This window comes from Cydia strobilella, chromosome 8 (assembly GCF_947568885.1).
Source record: "Cydia strobilella chromosome 8, ilCydStro3.1, whole genome shotgun sequence".
NCBI lineage: Eukaryota > Metazoa > Arthropoda > Insecta > Lepidoptera > Tortricidae > Cydia > Cydia strobilella.
In genome coordinates, this window is record NC_086048.1 from 8,630,015 (window position 1) to 8,648,102 (window position 18,088).

Sequence of the window (18,088 nt, forward strand, 5' to 3'; positions counted from 1 at the left end):
GAAAATTCAAACAACTTTAGTTGCAGCATTGAAACAGGTTAGTTTGATGGAGTATGTAATGAGTATTTTGTCACGTCGTCAATAGATTAATGCTCTTATAGTGTGCTTGGCCTGAAAAGGTTCGTACACGATGGTCATCGCTATTAATTTGCAATCAATAATAAAATGGCGGCCGCGAAAGACAATCGATTCGTAAGGACGTAGAACAATGGGCGTCCTGGCCGCATTGAAGTGAGTTAGTTCTTTAAAGCGTGCAGCGGCGGCAGCGGCGACGGGCGAGCCAAGGGGAGCGCAGCTGAGCAATGCCCTCTTAACGGCAACGACTCGCATGACTCAGACGCCCTGCGGACGACCCGGTTAGGGCCCTCAACTCCGAGTGGATGAGACTGTTTACACACAAAAACGATAATGATCATCGGGATTTGCTAAATTTAAATCACATCCATGAAAATAACAATTTTAAACTTATCATTAACATGTTATTCTCAAAAAGTTCCATAATATTTTATTTAGATTATATCAAAATATGTACATGTTTAAGTTAAACACGAAACATTATTTTTCACTTGCACTACTTGCAGTTTATTAAAAGCACAAAGGTGCATCTCCTTCGAGCTATCTCTTTTAGAGATTGTCTGTTTTTAGGGTTCCGTACGTAAAGGGTAAAAACGGGACCCTATTATAGTCATACTTGTTATGGCCATTTTTTGCCCGGATGCTGCACTTCATGATAAAAGCAAGCCGCTTTGCACAGTGCTAGTAGGGACCAAACTGAGTGATTTGACCCGCAGCAGCGCAAGTTTCACCCCTTAGGAACAGAGATGGCGCCACTTCTTTAAAAAATATTTCAAAAAATGCTACAAGCTAAACCACTGAACCGATTTAAATGTTTAATATCTCAAATGAAAGCTCATTATATACATTACTTTTAAAAAAATACTCAAAAATATATACTGATTACTTTCGACAAAAAACGGCATCTTAAGTTTTTTTTTTACTCGATTGATAGTTTTTACTTGGTTTCTCAAAAAAAATTTATGGAACATGAATAGCTTAATGCATGTATATATTACTGAATAAATAACAAGTATTATAAAAAAAACCCGACACCGATACCTCTCATACTTCACGAAATATAAAAGTTTGAATGTGAGTGTAAATTTCTTCAAAATATATTTCAAAAAATTGTACAAGCTTAACTATTTGACCGATTTCAATGTTTAATATCTCAAATAAAAGCTCATTACATACATTACTTATAAAAAAATACTCATAAAACATATACTGAACCCTTTTGGCAAAAAACGGCATCTTAAGTTTTTTTTCTTACTCGATTGATAGTTTTTACTTGATTTCTTAAAAAAAATATTATGGAACATGAATAGTTTAATAAACATATATATAGAACTGAGTATATAAAAGTATTACAAAAAAACCCGACACCCATACCTTTCATTCTTCACGAAATATTTAAGTTCAATTATGCACGTTCTTACAAATAAATCCTTTAAAAGAAATCTTCAACCGCAGTAAGTGCACTGATTTTAATATGAAATGTGTCATATGAAAATAAATCACCCAATTTATTTTAATAAATAAAAAAATTATAAATAAAAACTGAATAAAGTTTTTTCCTGGTGGTGAATTACAAAAAAATATAACAAATCTAAAATTAGGAATTATTTTTATTTAAAGTAACTACATTTGTAAACAAAAAACTTAAATGTCCTCTTCGGGTTCATATTTCATATTTATTAATTGCAACCATGGTTTTTTAGGTATTACAAATTCTTGGTAGTTCCACATGGACCCCGTGGGGGCATAGCAATATTACATGCATACTTAGGATCTAATCTTAAATCTATGTGTATAATATAAAAGTAGGTCAATTTAGTAGTTTTTATACATATAAGCCGAATTGAATCAGATAATTGTCAGTGTGTTAAATACAAAAATAAACGGGCAAATAATTATTATTAGGTGATGTTAAATTATATGGTTCACCGGTAGATGTAAAACTGAAAAAGAAAAGTCGTTTTGTTAAGTACTCGTACCATTCCAATACTACAAAATCACTGATCATACATGAACTGGTTGCTGTAAATTACTGTTGAATTATTTTTGTGCCTAGTTGATAACCATTAAACCTATAATTTTGTGCCAGACCTATAATTAGTGGTCAGCATGCAAAATAACCCTGGATTGAAAATTACATTAACTTACTTTTGATTTGTACAGCCACACTTGCATGATTTACACTGGGCTGTGCATGGCCAGCTGACGCGACGACACCCACAATGCATAGTTTCGCGGCCAGATTTGCAGCCACAATGGTCCAAGAGGCTTAATTGAGACCAAATCGCTGTAAATGCCGACCATTCCGGAGTCCAACTCTCTTTTTCCTCAGTCCATCCCCAAAAAGATGTACATGGTATGGAAACTTCTGGTTTCAGAGCGTTTCCCCATATATGGCCCTCTTGGTAAGCTGCTCGAAGTGCATGTTTATAGAGAGCAGCTGATGTAGGTGGCAGGGTTGGCAGGTTCTAATTTCTCGGCCAAATCAGATTTGTTCCCTGAACGACGCCCTCCATTGACTGACAACGAAGGTGGACAAATTTGGTTTTCGTACTGGAAGCATTCGTTCAGATCAAGCTGCCTTTCTCTGGCCACTATAAAAAGACGGGAAAATAGGAGTATGTCAACTTTTAAGTTTTTGATTTTGTCGGTTGTCAGGTGTGTAACTACATATTTTAATTTTAGTATAAAGTAACCCTAGATTTGTGTTATTGTTTGGCCAAATGGAACACATAAACGTAAATGAAGTTCACAAATATTTGTTTGCTTCAAAAAACAAGCTTGTGTCAAGCCTGCCACCTACATCAGCTGCTCTCTATAAACATGAACTTCGAGCCGCTTACCAAGCGGGCCATATATGGGGAAACGCTATGAAACCAGAAGTTTCCATACCATGTCCATCTTCTTGGGGATGGACTGAGGAAAAAGAGAGTTGGACTCCGGAATGGTCGGCAGTTACAGCGATTTGGTCGCAATTAAACCTCTTGGACCATTGTGGCTGCAAATCTGGCTGCGAAACTATGCGTTGTGAGTGTCGTCGCGTCAGCTTACCATGCACAGCCCAGTGTAAATCATGCAAAGGTGGCTGTACAAATCAAAAGTAAGTTAATGTAATTTTCAATCCAGAGTTATTTTGCATGCTGACCACTGATTATAGGTCTGGCACAAAATTATAGGTTTAATGGTAATCAACTAGGCACAAAAATAATTCAACAGTAAATCTACAGGCACATAAATTTTCCAACAGTAATCTACAGCAACCAGTTCATGTATGATCGGTGATTTTGTAGTATTGAAATGGTACGAGTACTTCTCAAAACGACTTTTTTTCAGTTCTACATCTACCGGTGAACCCGAAGAGGACATTTAAGTTTTTTGTTTACAAATGTAGTCACTTTAAATAAAAATAATTCCTAATTTTAGATTTGTTATATTTTTTTGTAATTCAGCACCAGGAAAAAACTTTATTCAGTTTTTATTTATTTATTTTTTATTTATTAAAATAAATTGGGTGATTTCTTTTCATATGACACATTTCATATTAAAATCAGTGCACTTACTGCAGTTGACGATTTCTTTTAAAGAATTTATTTGTAAGAACGTGCATAATTGAACTTAAATATTTCGTGAAGAATGAAAGGTATGGGTGTCGGGTTTTTTTGTAATACTTTTATATACTCAGTACTATATATATATTTATTAAACTATTCATGTTCCATAATTTTTTTTTTATGAAATCAATTAAAAACTATCAATCGAGTAAGAAAAAAAACTTAAGATGCCATTTTTTGCCGAAAGTATTCAGTATATGTTATTTGAATATTTTTTTATAAGTAGTATATATAATGAGCTTTTATTTGAGATATTAAACATTAAAATCGGTCGAATAGTTTAGCTTGTAGAATTATTTGGAATATATCTTGAAGAAATTTACACTCACATTCAAACTTTCATATTTCGAGAAGTATGAGAGATATCGGTGTCGGGTTTTTTTTTATAATACTTGTTATTTATTCAGTAATATATACATGCATTAAACTATTCATATTCCATACAATTTTTTTGAGAAATCAAGTAAAAACTATCAATCGAGTAAAAAAACTAACTTAAAATTCCTGTTTTATCAAAAGTATTGAGTATATATTTTTTGAGTATTTTTTATAAAGTAATGTATATAATGCGCTTTCATTTGAGATATTAAACATTTAAATCGGTTCATTGGTTTAGCTTGTAGAATTTTTTGAAATTTTTTTTAAAGAAGTGGCGCCATCTCTGTTCCTAAGGGGTGAAACTGCCGCTGCTGCGGGTCAAATCGCTCAGTTTGGTCCCTACTATCACTGTGCAAAGCGGCTTGCTTTTATCATGAAGTGCAGCATTTTGTTCATAACAAGTATGACTATTACTAAGACTCCGCTGTCCGTCTGTCTGTCCGTCACCAGGCTGTATCTCATGAACCGTGATAGCCAGACAGTTGAAATTTTCACAGATGATGTACTTCTGTTGCCGCCATAACAACAAATACTAAAAAGTACGGAACCCTCGGTGCGTGAGTCCGACTCGCACTTGGCCGGTTTTTTTACAATCATGAGTATCATGACTACTTCCTACCAGGTGGGGGTCACTTTGCTCAATTCAAACATTCTTGAAAAAAGATTCCAAGTATAACGTGTAACAGCAATTGAAGGGATGTTTACAAAAACAACATAACTAACGTTTTTGGCGGATTTGAGTTATTGGTATCATAGTGTTCGTCTAAAAAGGAGCTACAAGTGGTGCAAAAGATATAGTCCAAAAAAGAACCCCATTTGTCCAAAATCGTTCCCTAAACATATAGGTACCCAATTTACAAAAACTACATTACTACATTATTTTTTACAACAAGATTCAAGAACATAACTAATTATTTATTAACAAGTAATTATACAATATTGTGTTTTACTACTACTACTTATAAATAGAAATAATACAAACATGTACTAAATTATATTATTACAAAATTAAAACTAAAGTTAAACCTAGAAATAGAATAAAAAAACAGAACATAACTGTATTCACGAGTTCACGTAGAAAAACTTTCCTTCTAAATTTGTATTAGTTTGATATTCATTTACAGGACCTTGGGTTAACGTTGACTTTCGAAATAAGAAGAAAATGCCCAAGAGTTTGAATTTTAAACGTGCTTTTGCATCTTCACTTTCCTTAATAGCCTGAGCAAAAATATAAAATTGATAGATTTAGTCGTTGAAATTGTACACCTTTTATTACGTAATATTTAAATAACAAGCATTGGTTTCTATTAGCCCGTCTTCTCATCTTGCCTTTTAATAATGCGGTCGCGAGCGTGCGTTACCGGCAGAGATGGGCAAAATGTAATCGACTAACGATTAACGATTAAGATTACAAGAATTAATTGCGACTGACGATTGAAAACGACGATTGATCAATCTTAGTTGTATAGAGTGCAACTAATTTAGTTGCAACTAAATTAGTTGCCGATTGATTTCGGACAACTAAATTTTGTAATCGACTAATTAGTTAGACTATTTTCTCGCGACTAATGTTAGAAGCAAATTGAATAGAATACCTCGGTATGGCTATGTTGACAGACTGATTAGGACATCTTAACGGATGTTTAAAAATAAAATAGTCATGTATTACTTACGATATTTTGACCGTTTCTAAGGAGTGAGATCTGTTCTCACTATTATTTTGCTACAAAAGTAAGTAAGTTTAATGACCACACGTTAAAAACAAAATAGACCGCGTATATAATAAACAACATGCAGATGTGTCATTCAATAGAACGTGTTATTTTTAGAAGATGCGTCGGCACTTGCACCAAAATGCAACAAACAACTTCCAGTTCCAGGTAAGTGGGATTATCCCATTGTTTTGTCACCGCGTGACACTAAAAAGAGTTTTACTATTGTCAGAGACAGCAAAATATTGATAGTTTCTATGTCTAAGATTTACTCAGTATCGTATAATTCAAAGTATTAATAACTAGCTGTGCCCGCGGCTTCGCCTGCGTGGAATTCGGTCTGTGTCAGTAAGCGGCTAATTCACCCCTAATTTATCTCCCTGTCCCCGGGAGACGGAACTTAAAGTAAAGTTGACAAATGGATACGCTAGAGGACTGTAGTCCAGATAAAATATTTTACAATTAGGTACCTACCACCAAAGATAGATATAACTCCGTAATAGATGGATACAGTCTAAGGAAAAAACGTGCCTCGAAAATCACGAAAATTTGATTCTCGATCAGATGTCGCTACTACCTTTTGCCTACTCTCGTATAGAGGGCGTTAACGGTTTCGTTTGTTATTATTTAACAATTTTAACGCATATCAGTGAAAGAACATGGGTCAAAAAAATAAAAATAATTAATGCAAATAAAAAAGATCGTTTATCCATATTTAAATACATTTTATCGTATTTTAATAAATCTTCATTTTTAGTTTTAAAGTGTGTCGATAGATGGCAGTGTGGTTACAAAATTTACTATGACAGTACCGCTCTATAATATTACATCCTCTTTGCTACCACTAAATAAAATTACACTCCAAAAGGTTTTTGTTGCCCTTATTCAAATTTTTGACGTGATTTAAACGGCATAGAGTAGTAGGTGTATATCGAACGATACAGTACCATTTTTGTATTTTTACGTCCTTGACTGTACCTATCCAAATCGGGTACACTACATATTTCCGAAAAAATATTATTCCGAATTTTAGAATGTCGAATTTTATCATTCCGATTTTTAAATGCTCGACCCATCAAAATTCCGACTGTCATAATTACGAATGATGAAAATCACGAAGATTTATATTTCCGAAAACCCAAAAAGCCGAATTTTGTAAATTCCGAACTACATAATTTCGACTATAACAATTCCGATGGTGGCAAACACCGAATTTAACATTTACGATTTTCAAAATCACGCAGTCTCAATTTTTTTGGATAAAAACTACCCTACGTTCTTCCACGGGACTCAAACTATCTCTATACCAAATTTTATCTAAATCGGTTTAGCGGTTTAAGCGTAAAGAGAAATTAAAAAAAGTTTTTTTCATTTTTTTTGTGTTTTCACTCGGGAATGGTGTCATTTTGATATCATAAATGAATTCGGCATACCCGATTTATACAAAAACGATACCTAACTTGGCCTAGTAGCTAAAATGATATAGTTATCAAGATAAAGTTTTTAACCCCTTTTTCCATGGGGGATGAATTTTTAAAAACGCTGAAAAAAAATTCTTGCTTTTTAATATAATTAACGTTTTGCAAAGTTTTAAGTTCCTGACTTAAAATAAAATTTGCACCCCAAGACAAACTTTCATCCCCTTTTCAACCCCCTGAGGGGTTAAATTTCCAAAAACGTCAAAATTAGTTTTTTTGTAATCGTCTATCATACATTTCTAAGAAGTTTCAAAGCATTTGTAATGGATTCAAACTTTCAACCCCCTTTTAGGTGTTTCAAGAATTCGTCACCTAACCCTGTTAGGTGACGAATTCTTGAAAACGCTAAAATTACTTTTCCTGTATTATAATAATATGCCCATTATACAAAGTTTCAAGTAACGCACTCAAAAAAAAAATTGAACTCCATACAAACTTTCAACCTCTATTTCACCTCCTTATGGGATGAGTTTTCAAAAACGCTGAAATTAGTTTTCTTGTATTTCAATAATATATCTTCTTACGAAGTTTCAAATTGCTAGCTTAAAATAAATCTTGAACTCCATACAAACTTTCATCCCCCTTTTTAACCCCCTTAGGGGTAAAATTTCTCAAATTTTTATAGCCTATAACCTGGCCGTGGATTTTTTCGACAGATTAGTAAAGTTTGCATCAAAATCCGTTCAGCCGTTTTCATTTGTAGCGCGGTCAAATAAACAGACAAACAGATAAACAGACAAACAGATAAACAGACAAAAATTCTAAAAACTGTTGGAATGTGTTCTGTTATCGATTCTAAGTGTCCCCAGCCAATTTTTTTTCGAATATCTTCCATGTACAGACTTTCGACCCTCTTCCGCTTTATTATAAGTATAGATGCACCAACCTACTTTATTGTTTGCGATTTGTAAACAATACAGTTTTTCGCTATTTGTCGTTATTACCAATATATCGTTATAATAATATTATGGCATTATTTGCATTGTCATTCAAGCATTTCAAATTAAACGTGTATACATAATTTTAGCTCAATCGGATGAAGATATCTGCTTCAAAATAAGTCGCAAAATTCTACCCAAACTAACATAGTTACAACATACGAGTACCTCCGTATGTTACATACATACGTACTTGTAGTTACATATTGCAAGATAAAAAATGCAAAAACGGGCGACTACGTAGTTTTAATATAGATTTAATCGTGAAATTTAGTCGATTGAAACTAAAACTAATTTAGTTGTTAGTCGAACATTCTCACAACTAATTTAATCGCAACTAAATTAATCGCGATTAAAAAATGACGATTGATATTTTTAATCGATTGATTAGTTAACTAAAATATTAATCGATTAATGCCCATCTCTGGTTACCGGTAGTCTATTAAAGGATATGTGTAATACAAAATTACTATTTTTAGCAGTCCAAACTTTACGAAATTTACAAATAAGAGCGACAAAATCAGTGCTTTACGCACGTTTACCTAAACGACAATAAAATAAAAAAACATTACTAATTTATAGTGTCTGTTTTCAAAAAAATTATCTATCAAACGGCAAGATGAGAAGACGTGCTAATAGAAACCAGTACTTGTTATTTCTATTACGTAACAAAAGGTGTACAATTTCACCGACTAAATCTATTTTCCCCTCACTAGCTCGGAAAGCCGTCTTTTATCCTTTAAAACAAGCGGAGCAAAACGCATTTTATCCACTAGTGGGGAAAGTAATTTGACCCTGGAGCGTGTTCAAGTAGCTTTTGACGGATAACAAAACGTAAAACGCTCATAATAATATGGTTCGTTCGATATTAATTATCATTAAGACCTTAAAATTCCATAAGAAACATTTGTTTTTTTTTATATAATGATGTTGAATATAATTCTCAACGCACAAGTTGAGTCGATGCAATTTCAAAACGCATCGTCAGAAATGTCAACATTGTCAACAAAATTTTTACATAATGTTACTATATTGATGATGATTATAATGTGTACAAATAAAGACTTATTTTTTATGAGCTGTTTTTTTGGATGTTGCACTTTCCTCGCTATAGTGAGGTGAAAAGTTTTGTGTTACACACGGGTGCAATAGTTATTTGTTATACAAGGGTGCAAAGTTGTATTTTACCCGCGAGTGTTTTAACACACGAGAAGTAAAATACATTTGCACCCGTGTGTAACACAAAACTTTTCCCCTCCCTCACTATAGCGAGGAAAGTGCAACATTCACAGGCGTTAGATCATCTTCATCACTGGAATCACTAATTTTTTTACGGCAATACGATATTATAACAGAAAACTCTGGAAGTTGTGTATTTTTACGTATCGGAGTCGGCGACAAAAAATTTGTTGACAATGTTGACATTTCTGACTATGCGTTTTGAAATTGCATCGACTCAACTTGTGCGTTCAGAATTACATTCAACATCATTTAAAAAAACAAATGTTTCTTATGGAATTTAAGGTTTATGACTTAAAATCATTAAATAAAGCTAAATTTGGTATTTTTTATTAAATTCTCAAACCATTTATTTAATGATAATTAATATCGAACGAACCATTATTATGAGCGTTTTACGTTTTGTTATCTGTCAAAAGCTACTTAAACACGCTCCATCCAAGGTCAAATTACTTTCCCCACTACTGGATAAAATGCGTTTTTCCCCGCTTGTTTTAAAGGATAAAAGACGGCTTTCCGAGCTAGTGAGGGAAAAATAACTATTTTCGTTTCCCGTAAAATCATATCTATTAGTGTAGTTATATTGTTTTGGTAAACACCCCTTCAATTGTTTACTAAGTACATTTTTAAGAACACACCTATACAGTAGAGTGCAATATAATTGTACACAATTGTATATTTTTCATTGGGTTTTCCAGTTTTATAAGGATTTCTATGAGGAATGTATAAAGTATTCTCATCAGCCATAGAAAAAAGAATAGCACCTACAATAGAAGATAAACAGCCGATTGAACAAGCAGGATTCCGAAAAGGGTTCTCCACGATAGACCACATCCATGCAGTGGACCAAATAGTCGAAAAATATGTGGAAAAAAGTAAAGTCTTATACCTGTGTTTCATTGACTACATGAAAGCTTTCGATTCAATTAGCCACAATAGCATATGGGAAGCCCTACAACACCAAAAAGTTCACCAAACATACATAGACATACTGAAAAATATATACGAAAGAAGTACAAGTAGAGTGAAATTAGATAAAGTAGGAACTGCTATAAAAATAAAACGAGGAGTAAAGCAAGGCGACCCTTTATCACCCAAACTGTTCATATCTGTACTTCAACACATATTCGAAAAACTGGATTGGTCAAAAAAGGGAATTTTTATAGGTGGAAAGTATCTAAGCCACTTGAGGTTTGCAGATGATATCATAGTTATGTCTGAAAATCCGAAACAACTGCAAGAAATGATCAACGAACTCGACAATGTCAGCAAAAATATTGGTCTGGAACTGAATACATCAAAAACTAAAGTTATGAGCAACGGAGCCCAATATCCAATACATGTCAACGAAAGTGACCTAGAGTATGTGGAAGAATATATATACTTAGGAAAACAAATAACATTCAGAAAAAGTAGACATATTGAAGAAATAAACAGACGAGTTGGTATCACTTGGAAAAAGTACTGGAGTCATAAAGAAATTCTAAAATCAAACCTAGCAATGACATTGAAGCGCAAGGTACTTAACACTTGTATACTTCCCAGCCTCACCTACGGATGCCAAACATGGATCTACAACGCAAAGACAAAGAATAATATCCAGGTGTGTCAAAGGAGTATAGAGAGAAGTGTACTCAACATAAAACTTAGAGACAAGAAGAGATGCTCAGAAATAAGAAACACAACTAAAGTGATAGATGCACTCGACCACTCAAGATCCTTAAAATGGAAGTGGGCAGGCCACTTAGCCAGATTAGAAGACCAGAGATGGACCACAGTGGTGACAGAATGGCAGGGACCTCATGGAAAAAGACACAGAGGGAGACCAAATACCAGGTGGATAGATGATATTGTCCCAATAGCTGGACAAAGTTGGATGAAGAAAGCACAAAACAGAACACATTGGAAAAAGTTGGAGGAGGCCTATACCCAGAAGGGGTCCTTAAAAAAAATAATATATATATATATATATATAAGTAAAATGAATTGTATACTTAAGGAATAAAAGGCTCTATTATTATTATATATATGAGGAAGTAAATAATGGAATACGGTTTATTTTTGGAATTCGAAAGTTCGATCATACTAGGTATATCCAGCTACCGTCGCTAGCTCAAGTGGCTTCCCATACGTCAGCGCCGATCCTTTAGAATACTCTCCTCACTCTTCTCTATCCTATTCGAGCCCTCCATTTCAGAATATCTCAAATGTAACTTCAGCTTTATTACCCCCCGGCCAGGCTGCGAGCTGCGCGTTGCCCGTTCTCTTAAACTCTCTGTTCTCTCTCACCATACCGGTTTTCTCACGTCTTCTTTCGCTGTTCAAGCAATCCGTCTTTGGAATTCGCTCCCTCTAACGATTAGACAAGCCCCAAACGAGCTGACTTTCAAACGAATGCTCTACAAGCACCTGCTAGGTACTGTCTAGTGGGACCCCCCCCTTCACCGCACATCATCATCATCATCATGTCAGCCGATAGACGTCCACTGCTGGACATAGGCCTCCCCCGTGGCTCGCCACTCCCCGCACATGCAAAAATATATTTATGTATATTATATAATAAATTTGTATATGTATTTATATTGTTTATTTATGTAGTTTATAAAGGTATTATAGTATATAAATATTACTAGTTTGTTTATTGTATTGCGTTAGTATTAGAATTTATATTTAGAAATAGTACATTTCGATGCTAGTGCGGAAAGTATGTCATTACTTCACGAGTAACGAGATATCTTGCCACGAGCCGTAGGAGAGTGGCAAGACTCGGGACGAGTGAAGAATGACATATCCGCACGTGTATCGAACGACGTTTTTTAATACAGTTGCGAAAAAATAAGAAAAGCAACAAGTAAGGAATGGAATTCGAAACTTTTATATTATTAATTCTGTGACACTGACATCATTGACATTATGAAGAAGTGTTTTTCTAGCTTTTATTCGACTAGAATATATCTTGTTATTATTATTGAACCCACTTCAATGAAAGTTTTTTTTTCAAATGCATGTTCTATAAGACAGAAACAATTGTAAATATTAAAACATTGTACTATTATTACCTAAATATCGTTATTTACGATTATTTGTGTATCGTATATTTATAAAAACAATATCGAATGTTGCCTTTGAAAACTTAAAACATTCTTGCAGTAAGAAAATACGCCTCTTCTTTGACAGGCGTTCCGTTCCATTCAGACAACTTATTAAGAACGGTTTTTCAACATTAAAAAATAAACGTGTTAATACTTATAATGATGAAGAGGTAAGTAATAAAATATTAAATATGCATATTTTTCGTATTCTTACATTAACAGTTTTTATGTTGATTACGACGTTTAAAGGAAACTAATATTAACACTCATCAATAAGTAGTCATGAATTGGAACAAGTAAACATTTAATAAAATTGGAAAAGTAAAAAGCACTAGTTCGCGAAAACCAACTTTCCGCACGCTAAACAGCCACGAAAAGTAGCACTTTTTGAGCAACTGTATTAAAAAAAATTTTTCGCATCGCATTGCACCCACCTTAACTAATTTCTGTTTGGCCCAGTGGTTAACTGGTAGAGAATGCCTCAAGGCATTAAGTCCGCCTTTTGTACTTGTTCTTGTGCAATAAAGTTTAAAATAAATAAATAAATAATGTCATTAGGAAGTACCTAAATAAGCCGGTTGTCATGGTCTTTTTTACCTTTGATAATTATTATTTAAGCATAGTTTACAGTTAATTTTAAATTAATGTCAAGTAATTTAGAAGAATAATAACAAAAGTTCGAATATGACTGACCTAAAGTTATGATTTTCCCTCAATTTTCATTTCCTCATTGACTGCTATTTTATTGCACACAGCTGTACCTTCTTAAACCGCATATTCTCAAGTGTATTCTTAAGATTGTATAATTTGAGATAATATTAAGTACATGTACAGACAAAACATTCTGAAGCCAGAAATATGTCGGACCGTATTGATAAGTGGGCGCAGTTCGGCTTTGGCGAGCTCTCCATAGGTATGTTGTTAATAACAGCGCAAATTGTAGGTGTGACGTGCAGAATAATCAAACATACTATACGGCAAGGCTGCGGCGATCGTCACCGTCTCGAAGTTCGTAATGTGTAACAATAAGCACTCAATGTCAAAGCAAACAATACCACGTTTACATGAAAGCGAAAACAAACATTACCGCGGATTAACCTTTTTGCCGCCATTGACTTGAAGTCAACTACGTAGTACACATTTCGTGCCCCACACGCCACGACTTCATATCAAGTCGTGGTTTTGGTCAGGTTTGTTGACGTGCAATTTTTGACATGCCGTTGATGACACTTTATTACTTCATTAACGTGGCGGCGTAAAGGTTCAAACACCAAAGAACATTTGTCTCTCACGTGATACGTTCTTTTTGTTAACTGTTTCATTTAAATGCGTGACGGACACTGTTTATACTACCGAGTCATTTATACATATATTATCCACTATCCACTTATATGTACATGTTTGCAGAAATCAATTTAAGTATGTATGTTTATTTTATGTAGGTTTAACGCCTACTTAATTTTGATCAATATTTTGCAATAGGTATAACCTAAGTTACAATCAAAAGTTACTCCGAAATGTCCAGAATAAACCGCTTTATCGATAAGACCCCTTAAGCTTTGTTATAATTATTATTTTTACTATGTGATATTGAAATGTGTAATAATAGTTATTTACGATACAAGTGCGGAAAAGAGGAAATTCGAAACGAGTGGCGATAAATTAAGACACGACCGCAGGGAGTGTTTTAAATCGACACAAGTTGCGAATTACCTATTCGCACGTGTATCGTACAACGTTTTACAGTACATACGGCCTTTTAAACTTTCGACATATGCACGAAAAGTGCTCTTTTACGCACTAGTGCGAGAAAGTAGCACCATATGTACTGTAAATACCATTATAATGGTAAGACTAAAGTTCAACAAAACAGTGTACGGACGGAGGTTAGGTACACGTTACGCAGGATTCGCGCGCCCTTTAGCATGATATGCAAACGAGTTGGGAAGGTAAAGCTGAGAGTTTATGTTCCTATAATAGCTATGTTAATGAATATTGCACAGAGAGGGACAGGAACAGCTACATAGAAGAGCGCAGCCCGCCGCAAACGATCTACACCCACGATGTTGGGGGATCAGCTCGTAACAAAATGCGATCTCATTTCTCTTAGTTTACCCTCGGAAAAGACATCATAATCATAAACCTTTCTGAACGTTTACATTTTTATGAGACTTGGTTGGGACGTTTCATTCCGTGGCAGTTTTAAATCTATATGAAGTGACTGCACAATTTTGACAATAACATGCGCACTACCAATCGCCTACCGTCTCCGTCTGTACATACTACCAAATGCCTGAAAATGACAGTTGAATCTACATGAAATTCATGAACATGCTGCTGTTATTAAAGGGTTTTAAACGCTTGAGTCATAAACACTTGTAGTTTTATAATCTCATATGATATTTATTGAGGCAGACGTGGAAGATTAGCCCTACTCTATTGCCTCGGCATGGTACCTATGTCCGATGACCGTGTCCGGCGTGTTAGTTCGCATAGCCCGCAAATACGTGCAAGCGAACGCGGAACTAAAAACCACCTCTATTCGTCCGAGATGCGCGGACGCGCAAGGTGACCCGCGCCAGACAACAATCATTACCATTCACGTGTATAACTTATTGTAATTAATTCCATCGGTAGATAAAAGCCCATACAAATAATGTATTCACAAGTAATTGTAGTTGACGCGATAATTATCACGATAAGAGAGAGATAGACGGCTAATTGATAAAGATGGAACGAGGAAACGTTTAAGTGAAGTACAAAATTGAATAAATAGAGGAAAAATTGTAAATGTGACATGCAAGCAATGGCCATCCGTCATAGGAAAAATATGCCATTGGAGTTACATGTAACGAGACTATTTATCAGCATCAAGGTGACGATAGGAAAATTTATATATTTAGCAAAAACAGGAAATATATGCCCATCACATAAACACATCTGGTAAGTTTTTTGTCAATAGGAAATAATAAAACAAGCTTAGTTAAATATAACTGATTAAAAATCATACGGCAGTCGCGAGGTGAAAACAATGTGATACTATATTGTCGTTATCGGTTTGACATTGAGAGATAAAATAATCAATGTGTGGTACAGAGAATATGTCAATACATACTGTTGTTCATACTATTTATTTCTTATTTTTTTGCGCATTTGCAGACTACTCTATCACGTAGAAGACATGTAAATGGAAACCAAATTATTTTCGTAGTTTATCGTCTGGGGTTCGAATAGACACCGGATATCACTCCCAGATCCACTGAACCCTTGGCATGGATCCAAAATAAAATCGTACCCACAGGCGGTAATGCAAAAAATGGAACGTGCAAATGGATTCTCCATTGTTTTCCACTTTAGGACAAGTTTTATATCACATGGCCATTCAATAATGAATTACAAATACGTATTTGATAGCTAATCGATAAGTATAATCATAGAGTAACTTATACTAGAGCGGTACTGTCATAGTAAATTTTGTAACCCCAGTAAATTCACTGCCATCTGTCGACACACTTTAAAACTAAAAATGAAGATTTATAAAAATACGATAGAATGTATTTAAATATAGATAAATGATTTTTTTAATTTGCATTAATTATTTTTATGATTTTGACCCATGTTCTTTCACTGATATGCGTTAAAATTGTTAAATAACAAACGAAACCGTCAACGCTATCTATACGACTGTAGGCCAAAACTAGTAGCGCCCTCTGAACGAGAATCAAATTTTCTTGATTTTCGAGGCACGTTTTTTCCTTAGACTGTATCCATCTATTACGGAGTTATATCTATCTTTGGTATAATATATATATTATTAATCGCGATTACCTAAACACGACAAACATGTGAACGGAAATCCCAGTGTGACTGCGGCAGTATTACAGGAATTAAAACTCAGAACAGTCAGACATGTAGTCGATCTTTGTTGTAAAGTTGTTTGCGACACCTGGCTTATTGTGCATAAATACCATTGTGACGCGTTATAAATTGGTGTCTTTCACTTTATAATCATAGAGGAAGTGGGGCTCTCAATGTCAGTATCGAGCGACGTATGCGCTGAAAATCATGGCGTATAAAAGAATTGATGTGTTCTGGGCTGTTATTGCTTACTGGAGGTATCGCCTCAGGTAAAACCAGTACGATTGAGACCCTTGGTCGTAACCAAGGGTCTCAATATAATTAGTTGTTACTTGTTAGTCTTGTTACGTTTGTTAGTCTTGTTACGTATAGCGAGGATGAGTTATACTAGTGTTGTTGCTGAAGTGTAGCGCTGTGACCTCGCGTCACGACCGCTGCAGCTGCAGTGACCGCCGGCTTCGACATCAATTCGCAAGCGATAACGTTGTAATTAAAATAAAATAAAAAGAACTGAAATCGTTTACGTACTTCAACCAAGCCGAGCGTCCAGTTTGTTGGTTATACCTAGAAAGGAAACGAAAAGGTTGATAACGTGTTAATAAGTAACTACAATTAAAGGACGGCACACGGCTGGCTGGGAAGGTTGCGGGGAGGCCTAGGATCAAGGTTGGAGCGAGCTACTAGTGTATCATGGGCACTTCGGAGCGAGGATAAGCTGCTACGCGGAAGCAAACGCGAGGCCGAGGACGGACGGACCAATTCACTAACTGAATACGATCTGCTTGCCCGTTAAAAATGTTACACCCACACATTTTTTGTGCAAAAAATGTGAGCGTTAGAATGTAAGAATAGTAAATGGTGTAAAAATATCTTCTTATGCTAGAGTAGATATTGTTAAATATTTTGGCTTCTATATGGGTTATTATTTTCTACCGCGGAAGTATAATACTAATAGGATAGGAGGATACCTATACTTGTATTGTAAAGTAAAACACGTTAACTACAAAGAAAATTTGAATTCGAATGTTATCTTTTGATTAAGGTCGGAAGTAGCAGAGCTTGACATAAATCACTAACATCTGGCTAACATCATCACGAACGGTGTCTCGGCAAAAAAACTATTTTATGAAAAAATATAACGCACCTGCTGGTGTGTCGCTGGCTGAGATATATTATAGATACATAATAAACCATGCTAACGTATCTTAGGGCTGTCCAAATTGTATTACTGAGCTACATTACTTAAGTTTAATTAGGAAATGACTTCATAAGGCATAACTCGTAGGTACGATTAGTCATGTCTGATACAAATTGGATACGGTACCGTCCCTGTTTAACATGTTTTAAATACAAAGAGCAGTGTCAGCGGCTGCGAGACGATTATGCAACAGTAAGCCAAACGCACGTGACGGCAAGGTGGGCCGCATCGAAACCGACTCATAGACTGCCAGTCAAGAGTGTCAAGACTCCGCATCATGAAACAGTTACGAACACTCACACGAAACTATATATTATGCTATTTTATTTGTTAAATTCTATGCCGCGAGCTACACCACTCAGTTGTACCCTTCGCCCAAGTAATAAACATAAATATCTAATATACCTAATATGTACTTATGTTAATATTTGTAATATTCAAATCGTAAACGTAGCTATAGATGCAACTAAAATGAACGAAGCGCCCAATATCAGTGTCTGCGAATTAAC

General features: G+C 34.9%; 1 protein-coding gene across 1 annotated transcript in view; it reads right to left on the reverse strand.

The window, feature by feature from the left end:
- LOC134743589 (speckle-type POZ protein) overlaps positions 1-18,088 on the reverse strand; it is a 52,311-nt gene that overhangs the window by 25,846 nt on the left and 8,377 nt on the right. Inside the window, exon 2 of the mRNA XM_063677148.1 lies at positions 16,910-16,945. Coding sequence (XP_063533218.1) covers positions 16,910-16,945 — 36 coding nt within the window. The remainder of the gene's footprint in view (positions 1-16,909; positions 16,946-18,088) is intronic.